The sequence below is a fragment of the Gallinula chloropus genome, assembly GCF_964237585.1.
Source record: "Gallinula chloropus genome assembly, chromosome: 24".
Taxonomy (NCBI): Eukaryota; Metazoa; Chordata; class Aves; order Gruiformes; family Rallidae; genus Gallinula; species Gallinula chloropus.
Genome location: NC_140109.1, coordinates 604,416 through 623,515, shown reverse-complemented (window position 1 = coordinate 623,515; position 19,100 = coordinate 604,416). Strand labels below are relative to the sequence as shown.

Genomic DNA, 19,100 nt, shown 5'->3' with positions numbered 1-19,100 from the left:
CAAACTAAACCCTATCTCCTCAGCCAGGGCAGCAGTCAGTGAGAGCCAGCACTAACCTGCCAGGTTTGTGGATGAATTTCTGAAGCCGGGCCTTCACCTCATCATAGGTTAGGAATGCCATATAACCAGGATGAGTCACAGCAAGGCTATTCCAGTTCCTGAGCAAAGAGGACCATGGCTAGAGAAACAACAAAGAAAGCATTTAACCACACACTTCTAAAAAGCATCAACACATCCAGAACTCCTTAATCAAAGGGATCAGCTCCTCAGTTAAAGCAGCAGGTTTCTTATGCCACTATAAACCCAGGAGAAGAACTAAAACCTACATTCTCAAGCAGCAGCCTCAGCATTTGACTTCCCCCCTTGTTGGTGATAAAGGCATCACCTAAGACACACCTTCATCAAACCTCCTTTAATAAATGCTAAGGAAGAAGGCACTGAGGTCACACAAAGACAGCTCGAGAACAGACACCAGCTTGTGCTGCTTCTGGAGAGAACATGACTCATTCCTCAGGCTGGGATAATAGACAGGAGTTTAAAAAGATTATGCCCAGGACCAGAAACCATGACTAGCCTGATCCCCAACACTGACTTCCTCTGACTTCAGAGAAGGGATCTCCCTCACTGTCTCAGTTTCACTGTGTGTAAGACGCTTGTGACTACCCCTCAACCACCTGACCCCGCTGGGGTGTGGCAGGGCCTGCTGGCTAGTCTGAGACTTGAATAAATAAATCAACACACACATGTTAAATTCTTCTTCAAAACAATGCCCCAGAAAAAGCCCTACCAACCAGTCAAAAGCTCCCAAACCTGCAAAGGGCTTGGGTGTTTCAATCCCCCTCAACGTGCCTGAGAGAAGCCCTCCCTGAGAACTCTGCACCTCTTGGAAACTGCAGCAGCTCTTGACTTGCTCTTTCTGTACTACAGCTGGAAAAAGAACTGAATGAGATCAGCCACATTGCAACACCGAACATGGGAATTTTTCAGCTAGACATATCTTAATTACAACCCACCCTATCACATGGGAGAAGGCAAGTCAGAGCCAAAGAAGTAAGTGTTTGTTCTTGTACGTACCCGACTGCACCCCCAGAAGCTGTGTTTTTGAGCTGCTAAAGACTCTGGGTTAGAATTTTACCTCCTATTAATAACTAATCAGTAACACAGATAATTCCTGGGCACAGAACACAGACACCTCCACAACGGCACGCCAAGAGTTCCTACAGGAAAGTGGGAGAGGGGCTGCTCACCAGGGAGGGCAGGGACAGGACAAGGGGTGATACTTCAAGCTGGAAGAGGGCAGGGTTAGGTTAGACTTTAGGAAGAAATTCTTTAGTCTGAGGGTGGGGAGGCCCTGGCACAGGCTGCCCAGAGAGGCTGTGGAAGCCCCATCCCTGTCAGTGTTCAAGGCCAGGCTGGATGGGGCTTTGGGCAACCGGGGCTGGTGGGGGGTGTCCCTGCCCGTGGCAGGGGGCTGCAACCAGATGATCTTTGAGGTCCCTTCCAACCCAAAGCCTTCTGTGATTCTACAGTCCTGGCTGTGTCAGCTCAAAAGCTAGGAAGCCCAAATCTTCATGCTTGTGCTGAATCCTGACCCCCACCCCCCACCATGGAAAATAAATCTGACAAGAAAGAAAAGGACAAGGGAAGACAGACAGATAAACCAGGCTTCACACCTACTGGCTTACAGAAATTGGGTCAGAACTACACTCTGAAAGTGGCCTTTGAAAGGGAAAAACTTATTCATTCAGCTGCAGTATGTGTTAGGACAGTTTTCTACAACCAGAGGCACCACACACTTTGTCTGCAATATAAGCTCCTAGGTATTCCTGGAGCTGTGCAGCAGATGAAGGGCAGGACAACAAAATCCCTTCGAGAATAAACAATGGAAAATACAGTTGGTGCTGGGAAAAACTCTAACCTGGAGCCCTGGGACAGGGTCCAAGTGGCTGGCGCTCCTCAGGCCTTACCTGGAAAAGCCGTGTGAAGATGTCGAACTCAAACACGGAGATGTAGTCGTTGCACGTCAGGTCGATGGTCGACTTGAGGGCCATGGCTTCCAGCCCCGAGCTGATGGGGTGCACCTCGTGCAGGGCCTGGCGGAAGCTCTTCCAGGGAACGATGGTCCTGGGCAGGAACAAACCTCTCGTAAGGGAGACATCCCTGGGGAGCCCCTACCCGCCTTGTGAGCTGGTTTCTGGGAGTGTGCACTTCATCCCAACGGAAGAAAATCCACATGAACCCCGAGAGATTTACCCCCATTGCACAAGCACAGGATTTTCTTGGTACTGCAGGAGATCAGCAGCCAAATGAACTTTAGACAATTCTCCCTGCACATGTGGAATTTTGGAATCTGAAGCCCAACTCTGCCTCTTCCTTGTCCTTTTCCTGCAGTCCTATCACATCAACACCTGTATGTACCCTGGGCTCTCTACACCACCACTTGAAAAGAGTTTGTTAATGCTGCAGCTGGTAGGGAAAGAGTTAACATTAAGGCTTTCAGTAGAGGTCTAGATAGCTAAAAAAGAAACAGGAGAAAACAACGATCTAAATTCAGATTAGCTGGGAAATTAAGATAATCAGAAGCCAAAACAGAGGGTCCTGTTTAAAGGAATATTTTCCTTCTTTTGAAACATCAAGTGGAATAAAAACATGGAAAAATCATGCATAGCCTCACTCAACTGTGTTATTCATGAGGTTTTTGTTCTGACAGCTACTAGTTAAACTCTTCAGGTGAAATACCTCAGTTAGTTAGAAAGCAGTACCCAATTCCATTCACTCTCACCCTCAAACCTTGCTGGGGACACCCCAACAGCTCATTTAGTCAGTGTTTTAGTACACAGAAAAATTAAAACTGACATCTCAAGAGCTTGTACACAAACAGACGTTGCACTTTCCCCTTCAGTCTGTCTTAACAAAGCCATTATGCAAACTGACAGGAGTTCAGAGGAGCCAGCAGAAGGATGGCTCAGTGACTGGAAAGACTGACTGGAGGGAAGATGAAAAGGATTGAATAGAATGGCTTAGCTATTATTTGGGGCATGCAGCCTTTGGAAGAGGCAAGCAGATTATTTCACATAGTTAGTGGAACTTACTTAAAGTTAAGGATTTAAAGTAATGAGAGGAAAAATTAAGCTAAATAATTCAGGGAAACTCTGACAGTGGAAGAGTCTCCTAGGGAAAGACCCCTCACTTGACACATTTAGAACAAGACAGGACAAAGAACTGGGAGATATAACCTAGGAACAATGCTGTGTCTCACCACAGAGAGTGGAGCAAATGATTAGCATGTTGCTTTTAACCTGACAGAACCCTTTCTCAGAAACACACAGTGCTGTGTGCAGTTTGCTCCCAGGTGTCTATTCCTGGGGGCAGCTGGAAACTTACTTTTCACCAAACGCCTTTCTCCAAAACTCTGCAGCATCAGCCTTGGTGATTCGGAAGGTGTCTCCCTGGAACAGGCCGCTGGGGAAGATGCCTTTGAGTTCTGCCAGCATGTGGCTGAAGATCAGGGACAGCTTTGTCAGGTTACGCCTGCAAAGAACCACAAACACAAAGGTTTCCTCTTGAAGAGACAGGCATGGTTTGGCACTGTGAGTGGGACAGGAGCACCCATTGCAACTCAAGAAGAATCTCAGCCTAGAAAGCTCTTCTTAACTCTGACCATGCATGGAACAAATCTGAACCAGCATCCAGAACACATCCATCACACAGTACTTAGCAGCGAGGTCTGTGTTTGTCAAGACATTTTCCACAAGGCCTGACTTTGTATAACCTCTCTGAGGTGGGAGATTATTTCCAGGGCACTCCCCTGAGGAATACCTTTGGAGTAAACATCAAACTACCCAACAGCAACAACCCCTTCATCTCCCCAGGTAAGGCCAAAACACCTGCAGTTCTTTTTCTAAGCTGCTAACTGCTTCCATGCACAAGCTTGATGGTCAGGGTGCCCAACCATACTGTGCTGAGTCAGTATCCAGTTTGAAGTACCAGTTGGTACCCAAAGTCCCTTCTGCACCTGATGACACACACACAAAGGGTGCTCCAGTCCAGGAGGGTATGCCCTTTCCTGAACTGAAACGCTGGACGAGGGGAGAAGAGGTTTTCTCTGCTTTGGATATAGTCAATGTGCAAAAGATTCCCAGAAACAGCAGGCAGAAGGACTGTGGCTTAGCAGAGAGCAGACAGCAGCACTGGGAGCATTTTGGGCTGCATGCTTCATAAGGAAGTGGCACTGGATTGGCATCAAATCCCAGCAGTACAAACTGCAAGGTGGAAGCCTTGTTCCCTCCTTCCAGTCTCAGTGACTGCATTGAGGAGGTAAGCTCCACGTTGTAACTGCTATGTAGAAACAGAGCTAGCTGGGGCATCTCAAAGCACCAGGGCCCACAGAAATACCAGAATAGTAGTCTTCCTATGTGAGAGGCAAACAATAGCACTCTTACACACAAGAGAGGTCATCTCCTACTTGTAGATGAGAGAGGAAAAATCTAGTCACTAGCAGCACCTCATTCTCCATTTCCTTTCTCCAAACAAAGGATGACTCTCTGCTCCACAGCCTTGCATTCTCCAGGAAAATGGGGCTCCTGAGAAGAGACAGATGTTCCTGGGCTTTTTTTCACCCCCGTGTCACACACTGGAAGTTAGAAGAAGAATCTAGTATGACGTGGGGCAGGGCAACTTGTAAGTTATGTCCAACAGACCAGAGCTGGTCAGAAGATGGCATCAACCACCAAGGCACTGCACAGACTCCGTTACGACATGAAGCAACAACTTACTTTGCAGACCGCAAAATACTGAACCATGTAGCAGCTAAAAGCAACCCCAGTCATAGTCTTTTCTTAGTGCCTTGTCTTCCAAGCTCTCTCACTGAGCATGAACCTGCTAGAGTGACCCATCTCCCCAAAGGCAGCTGTGTGTGGCTGCTCCCCGCAGGTTTCAGCCTTTCACCAGTTCTAGTATTCTGGTTGGACTGGGTCCAATTTACTTCATCTTGGACATTTTTCAGATACCACTTGCCCCAGATGGGCTTTTCCTAGTTGAAATATTTATCCTGGTAACGTGCCCCATTGTGGAACTGACCTCTCCCTAAAGGAGACAGGTAGCTGCCCCCAGCCTTTCTGCAAAAGTTCCCTGGACTTTCAGGGTTAGGTCTCCCAGCTCCATGTCATACTCACAGTCCCGACTCAACTGGCTGTGAGTTGTGCTCTCACCTTTCCTCAGTTCCACAGGAGCCCTTTCTCCATGCTAGGATACAGTCCAGGCACACTAGAAAAGACTCAACACTGTAAATCTTCTTTGACAGCAGCTCTCCTCTCTCACCCTTATCTGCTCAACTGCATTTTGATGTGCCTCAGCAGTGAAAGCTGCTCAAGGTGTTTCTAGAAGGTACCAGATATACAGCAAGGGAGGGTAGTGTTGGTCCTTTCATACATGTCTGGTAACAGGTGCTCAAGATCAACCTAAGGAAAGCAAACCACCAGGATGCTCTTCCCCAGGGTGCTCCAGTCGCAGCAGCTCTCTACCAGCTGCATTGCACCTTCATATTGTGGGCACTTTAAAGCAGCTCTACCCCTTGGCTGCTTTGTTCCATGAACTCAAACTGAAAAGCTTTGCTCCTGGCTGCTCTGTTATGTGGCCTCCAGAGAGACAGGCCCTCAGAAAGTCCCCTTGCCTTGCTGGTGTATCACAGCTTCCACTCAGCTTGCTCTTGCAAGGTGGTTATACCTTTGAAGTGCTATGGCAGTTTCTCATCTTCTGCTGTTAGGAAAGTTTGTACAGTGTGTCTTGGAAAAAAACCAACAACCCACACTGGCCTACACCCCCCCAAAAAAGCACAAACAACCCAAACCCATACAGGATCCTGTGAGCAGGAGAGACCAAGCTGTGTCAGAACAGCACAGGAATGGCTTCCCCTGTGATCACAACCACACTTAGGAAGATCAGTAGCTCAGGGCCCAAGCAGAAGAGTGGTGTTTATAAAAGTGGAGGTTTGAGGAAAGCCTGCTAATTACTTTGTTACCCTAACGTGGAAGTAATTGGCAGGAATTAAACCCTGGATCTTCTCCTGGAAGGGTTAGTGTGCAACATTTGTGTGCAATCTTAGCACGCCACAGTCACCCATCCTAAAGCACTGTTAGGTACATGGCAGAAGCTAGCATTGACTTGCTAGCACTCTTAACACTTGAAAAATCATGTCTTATGAAAACAAATCCAAGCATGCTTGAAGCTGCTGCACAGAGTAGTTGCTAGGTGGAAAGAAAGTCATGTCAGCTCTGTGCTCCCTCCTACTGCTGCCCAGCAGTGTGGAAGTGTGGGTAGGATCAGGCAAGCACCCATGTATTTCTGACCCTGGAATAAGGAGCTAAGTGTGCATGGTTTAAATGGAGCAACAGGAAAGATGACAAGGTGTATTCCTGTGTCTGCTTGCTTATCAGCTTTGTCTGAGAGCCTTCTCCCATGGCTGAGCTTCAGGAAGCACTTCCACTTAGAGTGCATCATTTCAGCAAGTAAGAACTTCCTCAGGCTTAGGGATGGATAAACAAAAGTTTTTACACACACAGACACTGTATCCAAAAAGTTTCTACTACCCAAACATTTTCAATTCTTCAAGTTACAGTTTTTAACAAATACTCAGCTGTACCCCAAGCAGCTAAGAGGAGAAACACTGGATGTGAACATGAAAACCAGCAGAGCGCAGGGTATTTCCTTAGATTCTAGCTTTCACATACAGCAACTGGTCACCAATCCTTTGCCAAACGCACAGATATCTTCTCTGAGGAGTGCACTCCTTTATTTTTACAAGGTACATGTTTGTAATTTAATACAGACCAAATCAAGGCTTGTGATTACAGTGAACACTGTCGGCACATCAAAGTTCAGTGACTCTGGTACTTTATTTTTAGTAACATCAGCAACTGTTCTCATCTCCACTGCTTCAATTAAACAGAAGCAAGCATTCTCCCAGAAAAAGGATAATATTTTCAAAGAACATTTCAGTGACTCAGACCAGAGATTCCCAAACATTTTTTGGCCAGACCTCCAGCAATCTTTCCTATGCCTTACAGACTACAATGGCCATCTCTAACGTTCAGCTAAACACAGGAACAAACACCAAGCAGGCCTTATCAGTTGGCTGATGTTTGCATCACTGTTTGCAACTGAGCTGGTGGCAATGCCTGTACCAGCTTAAAACAAGCAGCACGTTTCTGTCCAGTGCTTAGGTCCAGAGACAGCGCATCGGCACAGTCTGGGTAGGATTTCATGCTCCTGTGAGTGCTTTCACACATACATGCCAAGTATGCAGCTTGTTAGGCAGTGAATCAATGACAAACAGAAAGTGAAAGCTTAGAGAGCCAAATATTTTCCCACTCTATACAGTAACCAAATATTTTACTAAGAAACAGCCCAGCAACATCACCAGAGCCTGCTGGGCTGCAGTCAGGCTTGCCTGGGACATCACACTACCTTGGTGCTGACAGGGCTCTGAACACACAGGTCTTGAGCCACCAGTTTGGGGAACAAAAACCAGCACGAAGCAAGCCTGGGGTGGTGGTTTTCAGTTAGCCAGTCCTCCTCCACCAGCTGGCTCCCCAAGGCCCTGCTTGCAGGCTGAAGAAGGCACCTTCCTTCGTCCTCCCTCCTCCGTGCCCCTGCGCTGTGGTCGTGGCACTTCCTTCCTCGGGGTGGCTGCCTCTGCTCCGCGCATCTCAGCGGAAGCCAGAAAGCTCGAGTAGGCACTTCCATCTGCTCCGGGCCCCAGCTGGCTTTGCCGGTGCCCTTTCCCTCCCCCAGACCTCGAGCAGGATTTTTCTTCTCCAGTTTCCTGTCTGCTGGACGAAGGGGTGTCTCCACCCTGTGGGCTCAGTCTCTGCTCGGAGCATCGCCTGCTGCAGCTACGCTGAGGTGATCAGTTACATTAGTTCTGGTGTCATACAGCACCCAACAGGCTTCACACTACAAGGCCTGCCCTGACTCGAGGCACTGATAACAAGGCACTTCCACTTCTGCCACTGCCAGCTGGAATTCCTTCTTTTTCTCCCAATATTTCTCAGCTGCCCAACCGCCACGGTCTCCACACAAGGAGACAGCTCCACCGGATCACTCGGTCCCAGCACCGCGCTCACAGGCCACACCGTGACAGGCACCTACTGCCACGTCTGCAGAGCTCCTTCTGCTGAGGGGATGCTACAAACACCACCAGGCAGAGGAACTAAGAGCTGCAACACAAGAGAGCCCAGTAGGAAATGCTGCACTTCTCTTAAGTTACTGTGCAATGTGTCATATACATCACTAAGCTGAAAGGGGCTGTTGTCTTTGCACTCACAGAATGACTCCCCCTGCCTTGGGAACGGTGGATTTTCACACACAGCATCCAGTTTCTCTAAGAACAGGCTGTGTTTAACATCAGTTCCTCACATGAAGCTCAGGCAAACACAGCCATACCACAACCAAAACTAAGCTGAGCATGACTCTACCAACTTCACTATAGCACACTTCTGAGAACACAGTTTATGTCATAAAACCAGGGCCAAACTAAAACGCCATGTCAATGATCAAGATTCAAGAGGGCAAAAAATTCAGAGCCTACTAACAAGCCATCCTATGTGAGGAGTAAGAGAAGGCACTCTCTGCAACACATCAACTTAGCTGTTTGAAGGAGCATGAACCAAAAATGCAGCTCACAAGAAAGGCAATCTCAGCATACTGAGGGAATGACCACTGAGCATTCAAAAAGTATTTCTGGATGGAAAATGAAGGGGAAAAGCATTACAGAGGATGCAAGAGTGCCTGACACCTTAGCACTAAGCTCACTGACCGAAAGTCAGAGGCTCCTAGAACAGATGATGTAGATAACTGCCCCATCCTCCCAGAGCTGCAGAATGAAAACGCCCACCCAGGGCAGCTGAGAAGCACCACCCCCCCTCCTCAAAAATCCCGTGTTTGGTGAAAGAATCACAAACGGGTCACTTGGAAATGAGACTCTGCTTAGTTAAACTGAGGAAAAATAAATTGCTGCACTATCCACTGCTACTGCTGAAGACTTGTTTAGAAAACCCCAACCCACAGCTCAGAGTCCAGCGTCATTTCTGTGGTATGGCACTTACGTCTCCACTTACTCTCCATATAGGTTTATGACACGTTGAGCTGAAAGCACACCGTAATTATTTCACTGGTTGAGCAATTAATGCTTGCTGCTCTGTAAATCACACCTCAACAACCCTACTGAGAGATGAGACTTCCTTCAGGACTCAGACATTCCTCTGAATATGAGATCATATTAAATTTTCCGAGGGGGGGTGAAAAAAAACCCTATTATTTTTTGCCTCACTTCACAGGTGAGGCAGCTGAAAGTGCTGGGAGCTGGGACTGCAGCTCAGGAATTTCTAATCCCTCACCACGTGCTCAGTATGGCAGTAAGAAATTAAAGAAATACAAGTTTTGCACCCCTTCACTTCTGGGGTTACTACAGAATTACACACCATCAGATGTTTTAGGTGAAAGGATCAGCATCTACTACAGCTAAATGCAAGCCACAGTACTTCAGACCTGCTCCCCCTTCCCCCAAAAGATAAAACACCCCCCACACCTGCAGTTCCCAGGTCCTGTAATTTCTCCTGTCGTTACTACACGTCTTACAATCTGGCATTTTTAAGATATAGGAACTAAAAGAGTTTTAACAAGTCTCCAAGAAGTACAGTGCACCTCTCAGAAGCCACAGAACAGTTTGTTATCATCCAACACGGGCTTTTCACGGGTTATGAGCCATGTACCAGCCATGAGCAATCAGACCCGTCTTGGCACATGAAAGAACAACCCAATCTTCTATCCTACTGCCCCAGGAAGGAGTGTTCCAGGGGCTCTTTGTGTTACCAGGGAGCTCCAGCCTACGCACAAAAGCGGTGAGTGGAAATGCTTGAGGTGATCCCAAGATGTCTTTTATAACTGAGACAGCTCCAGGAAGCCAGCAGCGGAGGAACCACTTACAACAGGGCTTGCAACACAGGAAGCCAATGAAATTCCATTTAACTCTTACAGCTCAGCAGACCTCACCTTACCGAGCTACAGAGCAGCAGCCCAGCTGAACATCCACAGAACTTCCACAGGACAAGGAGCACACAGAGGAGCAGCAAGCCAGACGTGTTAGAATCAGCACGTTAACTGCTGGTACTACAGGATTTTAAAGCATCAGTGAGCTCTGCGTGGATTCTGGAGACCAGCTCATCCCAGCAGCCTTTGGGAAAAGGAACATGCATGTAACATGTTTGTCACCTCTTGCTAATTGGGGGGTTGACTCCAAATACACTTTTTCATGTAAAGAACTCCAGGCTTCATGATTTCATTCCTTGTAGAGCTCTAATGCAGCTTGGGAGAGCCGGGTAATCCCACCACTTCCAGACCTGGCTTACTGAAACGGATGAGCCAGAGGACCTGATAATTTCTGTCCATCCCAGGTCTAACCCCAGTTCCAGGACAACCCTCAGGCTTGAAGAACCCGAGTGCAGGGTGAGCCCTGTGGACAAACCACTCTGCACCCGTGGCTGCTGCGGGCCCAGCTCAGGCACCCGACGCACATCTAACGGCGCCTGGAAGGTGACAAACTGCCCCGCTCAGCCAGTGCTGCACCTGAGCCCAACCAGGAGCAGCTACACCCACCTGAGCTGGAGCCCACAGATCCCAACCAGGAGCAGCTATACCCACCTGAGCTGAGCCCACAGTGCCCAACCAGGAGCAGCTACACCCACCGCCTCAGACACTCGTCCTGTTTAACGACCGCTACAAATCCACACACGACAGCTGCAGAGCTTGCCCTCCTCTACCTCCCCCTTTTGTACCAATTCATTATGCCAAAAATGCAGTATTAACTGCTGAGAGGCATTCTCTGAGTGCAGGATCTCTTCCCACTCCACCCTTTTTAAATGGCCCCAGTCGGAGCGAGGAATTCCACAGGTCAATCCCTTTATCAGTGCTTTGGGTATCACAGGACAGAAATATGACATGGAACATGCATGTTTCCTTACAGCCTCCTGAATCCTGGCACTCTGCAATTAATTCCTGTTATTATTTTAATTAAATACCTTGACTTCTGTGACTAGAGCATGCCAATCACCCTGGAGTGTCACATGGAACACACCACAGGCCACAAACCACCAGAAAACTTCAGCATACTCATACTGCTACACACACAGATGTGACTGATCTGCAGCAGAAAGGACAACGTAGTCCAGTGTGCTGACCAGAAACAACAACCTACTGACCAGAAGCAACAACCTATTGACCTTTAAAGGATCTCAACTCACTGTTCCGGGCACTAGTGCTGTATTTTCAACAAGCTGGATTCCTTTCAATGTTAAGAGGCTAATAATCCACTTAGGTTTTTTGGATTTAAATATTATAGGAAACACTTTAAATGCAGTAATTCATTTGATGTGATTAATGGTCTTGAAAGAGCTCAACATACACTCAAGAGGATTGACCAGACACATTATAACCTCTCACCAAGGTACAAGATTAATTCTTTTACCCAATCAAGGGACTATGGAGCACAGCCTGCTGCTCAGAACTCCTTACACTCACATTTGGGCTCTTTGCACTGAAGCAAAAATTTGTGTTTCAGGGGCTACTTGCCACAGTTAAAGGGAAAAAAGCAAAGCACTAAAGCCCAGTTTCCAAACAAAGGAAGACTCTGTATTTCACACTTGATCTTCAACCACCCCAAAACTGTTGTGGGAATCAGGACACCACTGGGGGTTTCCTCAGCAGTAGATCTCTAGGCTCTCTCTCTTCATTCCCAGTTTGCATCCTGTCAGAATACTAAACCCAGGATATTTAGCAGCATGCACATGCTCCAGCACAACATGCAGCTCTGGCACATGCCTGCTTCTCAAGCTTCAGGCTCCGGGACGGCAGCTAATGGCAGTACTTGCCCAGTCCACAGCTGCTGTGCTGAGTAGTCTGGCAGCAGATGTCAGTTCTTCCCCTCACACCTCCCTTACCCTCTGCAGGAATTCTGCAGCCCTGTCTCCAGGTGTGCAGCAGTCACCTGAGCCCATGGGATCCACCTTCCAGAGGTGGAACAGGGCAAGGCCACGGGCCAGAAGCTGTCACCACTGCAGGGGTTGCTGCAGACTCTCGGGAAGCAACCGGCATAACTCTGGTCAGTGCCTCTAGCAAGTTGGGGGTGTACTGAACTCTACCATAGCATCCCAGCCTGGGCTGGGTGGGAAGGGACCCCAAGGGTCCCAGAGCTCCAACCCCCTGCCACAGGCAGGGACACCAACCTCCAGGCCTGGAGCTACACAAGGTTGCCCAGGGCCCCAGCCAACCTGGCCTTGAACACCCCCAGGGACGGGGCACCCACCCCCTCTCTGGGCAGCCCCTTCCAGCCCCTCACCACTCTCTCTGCAAAGAACTTCCCCCCAGTCTCTCCTCTCCCCCTTCCCTCCTCCAGCTTCACTCCAGCCCCTTGTTCTGCCAGTCTCTGCCCTTGAACAAGCCCATTCCCCTCCTGTTCCTGGGGTCCCTTCAGGGACGGGGAGGCTGCAGTGAGGTCCCCCCACAGCCTTCTCTTCTCCAGGCTGACCCAGCCCAGCTTCCTCAGCCTCTCTCCATAGGGGAGCTGCTCCAGCCCTCTGAGCATCTCTGAGACCCTTCTATCCTACAGTTCAGAGAAAAACCTTCACGCACCAGAACACAACCTGGTTCCTGGCTGAAAGAGCCATGACTGCAGGCTTCTTCAGACCAACAGAAAGCCAAAACGTGGCATCTTGGCACTTAATCCACAAGCCAAGAGCCCAAGACACATGACAGGGTTGCCAAGTAGCAGTAACACAGTTTGCCAGCATCAGTAAACCTACCCACATTTCAAATGATAATTGCTACAAACTGAGTAGCATGCTTGTGCTTCCATCCACTTCATCAAGTCCACAGTTAAGTCTTCCCTAAAAGTCTGCAATTTCCTAGGCTCTGAAAGCAAAGAAGAATAAAAATATTGCTTCCTTATTATGCAATAACCTAACCCCTCCCATTGTCCATAAATTGATTTCCAAGACAGTAGTCTCACTTTGGACAGGAATAAAAAAAATGCAAGCTTGTGCCAATTCTGCTAAGTATTACTTCAGTTCCACAACCATCCCCTCAACAAGCAATTTAAAGCCAAATTAAAAAGAAATAATTCCCATCCCTCTCTCCAACAACATTTAAATGATAATGAATTTCTTCTTGGGTAATAAGCAGTTAGTTAGTGTTCATATGCTGGAGCCTGGCAAGGAAACCTTTCTTGTGGGCAGCTTTGGAGCCTTCTTTTCTTTAAGATGCTCTAATTTAAATGCAGATGTAGACTTCACACCAGAGTGTTTTGTTTAAAAAAAAAAAAAATAAAGCAGTCTCAGCAGCGTTAGAAGGAAGTGACAGAAAGAGGCCTGAGACACCCTGTGCACCACTTGAGTCCAACACTTCATCCTATCTGTCCTTCAGCAGGCAGGGGACTGTGCAAGCACCCTAAAACAGGAGATCAGAGCAATAACCCCCCCTCCCCCAGGGTTTTTCTGGTTCATGGCTTTGCACAAGTGTTTTCCAACTTCTTCCTCTTAAACATCCAAGTTCCCCCCCCCTCACCTCCCCCCCCTCCCTGCCCCAAGTCATTCTTCAGGCACTTCCCTTTTAGAGATGTGCACGGTCATTTCCAGGAGACATTCAGCCTTGGGAGCTTCTTCCTGTGCAGATTAGTGAGCCTTGGCTTGGAGCTAGAGGAGCATATGAAATCCTCCTGAGCCAGCACCCCACAAGGCTGCTCCCAGAAACACAACAGTTAAATAGGGACTGCTTTTCCAAGCCCTTTTTGCAACTCTGTGGAGGGAACTTAGGATGTTCCCTGCCTAACCCCATTTTCTCCTCTACAGATCTGTTAGTTCTGCTAGCAGTTTCTTTTTCCAAAGTATGCAAGCCCAACTAGTAAAATAATTTGTGCTGTTTCTTAAAACATCCAGTCCACATCCTGAGTGATTACTTCTCCTCAGCCTTTCACCTCACCCCCACCCTCCAGCTTACATAACTGCATGTGGAAACATTTGCACTGGCCTGATTTTATTTAGAAAATAAAGCTTCTGAATTTTCCCTCTATTATAACAGACTGTTTTAACAGACAATTCCCACCCATGTCTCCTGATCAGCAAGTTCTTTTTATGTCCTGCCATGTGAAGTAGAATCTATTTACACAATTGCAAAGAAAGCTGCTGGAAAAAGTAATTTGTGGGGTGGGGAAAGCTGACCTATGGCAGCTCCTCTGTGCAAGTGGAGTTCTGGGCAGTAAAAGCTTTCTGCAATTGAAACAAAAATTAAAAATATTCTAATGTAACTACAGAGTCTCTAAATTGAAGAGTAATGGAGAGCTCCAGCAAGTTCCACGTGTTCAGAGCAGCTGTGGCATTAGCACTCATGGCACCATCACTCAATGGAACCATCACACTGCAGGGAAAAGACATGTATGTTTAACCAGCCTTTGTTATCACTACTTAAAAAGAAAACTCAAGAAATTCACTGTATTTACAGCATCAAAGAAGTCCCACAGTTATGGCTGCAAGTGGCACAGCAAGCTACTGGGCACTGAACGGGGGTGCCTCTGTCATTCATCTGCATACAGACCTGAGAGGCACCTTCCAGAGAGCCTTTTACTGCTCCCTTCCAGCAGTACAGGCTGCAGACTGCACCCTGCAGTGGGTTTGGGTCTTGTTTTGAACACTGCAAGTGGCAGGTCTTTAAAATGGCTTTGGCATTGGAAGCCACTGTGGATCCACAAGGAATAGGAACCAAGAGCTTTGGAAACGTGTGCAGCTTCAAGAATATCTACTAAGTACCTGTTTAATGACTTACCTGTGTGTGTATATATACACACACAGAGAGGATATATCCTGTGTATCCTGCAAGCATATACAGGATACCCAGACCGACTACCTCTTTAAACACTGATTCCAGTGTCCAGGCCTGCAGATGCTGCCATTTTATTTTACCAGCTCCCCAAACATGCAACTTGTTTTTAGAGACCAACCTACAAGGTTGGACAACCCCAAGCAGCCCTTAAGCTGTCAAAACCCAGAGAGACAATACAGTATCTCCACTAAAAATAACCCAAACCACACCACCCCAAAGCAAACCAACTCACACCTACTCAGAAGTCCCCGAGTTGACTCTGATCTACTTGCTAAAACTCTGTCTTTAAACAGTAACTAGAAGTTCCTGTGGGTACTTATTAGTCAGGAAGTACGTATGCAGCTCCAAAAGCACCCTCACAGCATTAATTGTTAAACAGATGTGGAAGTGGGCTAGAGCAGAATTTAAACAGCAGCTTTAAGCTCTGCTAATGAAACACCCAAGTCTGTCTTCACAAAGACTGCAGGAGGAGTTTATGCAGAAGTACCAGTTTCATCTGAAGAGCTCTGCATGCAAACCACAGCGCTGCAGAGCCCCAGCAGCCGTTAGGGCCCTGAGGAGAGGAAGCCAGCGAGCGTTCAGAGCACGGGACGTCACACCAACTGCCGCCTTCGCCACAACAGGAGGTGCCTGCAGCGCCCTGATGCTGGGCTATGACACAGGGGAGCTGCACTCACCAGTCACAGCTCTAAAGCAGCGACTAAACTGCAGGAACAAGCGCTCACCCACATCTGTGAGCGTGTCAGGTGTTCACACGAGCCTTTTGAGCCCTGCTCACAGCACCTCTGGCTGCCTGGAAGTCACAGAGCACAGGGGTGGGTGTGCTCTCCTCACTGACACCTTTACACCTTCGATACGCAACTGCAACTGCAGTTTGCAGGACTGGACTGTAAGCTGCCTGCCTTACAGCAGGCACTGAAATAGCATCCACACTACACTCCCACACAGTCACACACATACGCTGTACCAACCACCCAACAGCGGGTGACGCGCATCTCGTGGCGGCACAAGCCGCCTGAAGACACGGTGCTCTGCTCCACGCTGGGGAACACTCTGAAGAATCCCTGCAACGTTTGAGGGGAATGTAAACAGCAATTCAGGAGTAATTAGAACTGATGCTCCAGTGATTGTAAGATCTGAATCTTCCCAGTCTAAGGGAGACCCCAGTCCTGTCCAACTGCTGCTTTGTTTGCTAGCCACCTGCGCAGCCCTCATGTTAGTTATGCAAATGCCACATTTACTCTACACCAAGAGGCATCTGGGTGAGCAAAGTAAGAGCACACACAACAGGAAACAAAATACATGCTAAATCTGGAAGACAGGAAGAAAAAAAGCTTCAAGGACAACGGGGCGGGGGGGAATAAGTCAGAAAGAGTCAAGACAAGCCGATTACTCAGTACACCGGATTTTACGCTGGTGTTTACAACCTCCCCACAGTTGCTTCTGTGGTAAGCTGTTTATTCATGAACTGGGCAATTAGCAGCTCCCCAAAGACTCCCACCACCACTGTAAGAAAGCGAGCCTCTACTGCAATTCTGCTTCTGAAGCTCCCATCTACCCGCTCGGACTTCTCCCGCCCACCCCCTTTTGTTAATTAGTCAGACTAGGAACTGATTAGGATGATCAGCTTTGGAATTAGCTCTCTAAGCCCGACCAAGTATCACAGATAAATTCTGAAGTGCTTCCTGTACCCTTTTTAGCCTTCTTCAGGAGGCAGCAGTAAGTGTTCTAGAGAATAACATCAACTCTGTGACACACGAGCCACACACAAAACCATCGCAAGATAAATACTACTTAAAATACTTCCAGAGCAGCCCACAGCACTGCAAAACCCACTCCGAGCCCGAATGATCATCTGGCCTGTTAATACTTCAAAGGATGATATATTAAAAAAAGGACCAGTTCTAGCAGAAGACCAGAGATTACTTTTAATCAGCTTAATCAATTTATTGACTGTAAAACCCCAGTTCATTTTGATCTGATTGATGGCTATAAACATCAATAATGGTGTTTTCCATCGCATATCGCCTCCCCCACAAAGCATACCAGGCTAATGAACTCCTTCCTCCCCATACTTGCTACATCCATCATCTTCTATATCCCTTTCTGAAAACCCCACCTAGCAGCACCTCCCCAAAACCCTCTCCTCACCTGCAACAAGCCAACCGTGCCTACAGAAACCACATTCTCCCACACGGAAAAGTGAACTGTTAGAAGCAGCAAGTATTCTGCATGGAGATGCAGCATTTACACTCCCCAGAGCCTGTCTCAAGCAAATTCTAAGCCTGGTCATCTCACAGAGAACCAGTCCATCAATAACCCCTTCTGGAACCACTAGCAGAGCCTTTTGCTGGAGTTCAGCACTGCACCAGAACCACGTGCCAGCACTTCTCCACAGCACCCTCTCCCCCATCAAGTGATTCAAGCAGGCAGTGGCCAGGGCCATAACAAGGTATTCTCTCCAGAGCGATTATGTTCAGCCACTGGGTGGTTTTCACTGGGTCTTTTTGTTAAATTCAGCACCTACTCCAACATCCTAAAATAAATTTTAAAAGTTACACCCATATGCTTTGTATCTCTCTGTCCATTAGACCTGCAGCTATAGGAATATGTAAGATTAACCTTTTCCAGAGCTTTATTGTACTATTAAATCAGGATGAAGGGAAGCAGCACCTTTTCAGGTACAGTGCTCATCAAATTCACGCTGTTTAAGAGAGCCTTATGTTCTGATCCAACTGCAGTTTCCACCTCCATCTATCCTTTCAGTGGCTGTTCACCTTGAGGGTGTCCCTTGATCTCAGCTATGCCTTCTGAACTAAATGAAAGGAGACTTAACAAGTGTGACACCCTGATCTAACTTAAATATGGAGTTTCCAATGAATTGAAGTTCCAGAGTTTTAGTGTGATGTTTTATTCCCAGAAAACAAGGTTACTTCCCCCCTACACACCTCCAAAAATACCAGAGAGTTTCAGTTTCCAGAAAAAGGAAGAGTACTGTAAAGCCTAAAAACCAACTACAACAAATTTTAGTCTGGACAGCTGTTCTGCTATGTAACAAAATATTCTACTGCTTCTTAAAGCTGCCAGAAATGTCACTCTGAACCTTATCATTCCCTCTCCCAAGGCATTCTCTGGGTGAGAACGCAAAGGTCGGCAAATCCTTCTCACAGCAGGCTCCATTGTTTATACTAACCTAGCATACCTGAACTACACAGCTGAGAACAAAGTGTTCTGAGCTTGCACGGCCTCAGATGTCAGTACACCCAAGTATAGTTTACTTAAACCTGTAGATTTAGACTGAAACCTCCTCAAACTCTGTTTTCAAGCCAACACCACACCCCAAACTCTTCACCGCTAACGCGATCGATCCCGACCATCCATGTTTGAACACATCCCTCCCTGTTACCTAGGCTGAGAGTTCTCCTCATACATTCTCTCCTTCCCTTCCTTGAAGAGGCTGATGGTCTGCTTGGTTTTCTTCATCAGGTTCTCCATGAAGACGCGGAAGTACTCGTTCTCCCCCAGGGTCTCCATCTTCCCCTCGTAGCGTGACAGGATGGTTCGCAGGTGCTGGTAGGTGTCTGGCAGCAGATCCAGGATGTAGGGTGGGCTGTTCTTCAGCGCCAGCTTCGGGTTCTGGCACAAACGTACCACCTGCAGTTAAGGGAGGAAAATGAAAAGGCCATTTTGAAAACTTAAACCCAGCAGGCAGTGACCAGTTACTTAAACACCATCCAGTGTCAGGATGCACTGAAACGGGGCCTCTCACACTGCATTTCTTGCCCAGGTCCAGACAGGGAGCCCAGGCACCATAAAAGAACTGAGTCTGCAGTAGTTAAGGCACAAGTAATGGGGTGGAATATTCCTGTTCAGAACACTGTGCAAGCACTGTAGCTGTTACACAAGTACATAAGCAAACTGGGACACAAGTTGAACTCCATATAGCTCTTTAACATACAGGAGAATAGAGCTTGTGTGTCAAAAGGTTATGGTAAGAAGTTTACATGATAGGGGAGGATAAAGGAAGCCACTTTACCATCCACCATGGTCAAATATTTCACTATCTGGACTGAGAGGACGATAGTGAGAGATAACAGCAGAGAGGCAATTTGAAAGGATCCGTGGTGCACTTTCAAAGAGTGCTGGAACTGCAGAGCTGCAAGGCCACTTGAGGT

The 19,100-nt window shown here is 47.7% G+C and overlaps 1 protein-coding gene across 1 annotated transcript in view; it reads right to left on the bottom strand.

Moving 5' to 3' along the window:
• The window catches only part of CBL (Cbl proto-oncogene), a gene marked incomplete at its 5' end in the record, with an annotated part of 34,619 nt that overhangs the window by 9,083 nt on the left and 6,436 nt on the right, over positions 1 to 19,100 (bottom strand). The window contains 4 exons of the mRNA XM_084275037.1: positions 57 to 178; positions 1,968 to 2,124; positions 3,385 to 3,531; positions 18,332 to 18,579. Of these exons, the coding sequence (XP_084131163.1) occupies positions 57 to 178; positions 1,968 to 2,124; positions 3,385 to 3,531; positions 18,332 to 18,579 (674 nt within the window). The remainder of the gene's footprint in view (positions 1 to 56; positions 179 to 1,967; positions 2,125 to 3,384; positions 3,532 to 18,331; positions 18,580 to 19,100) is intronic.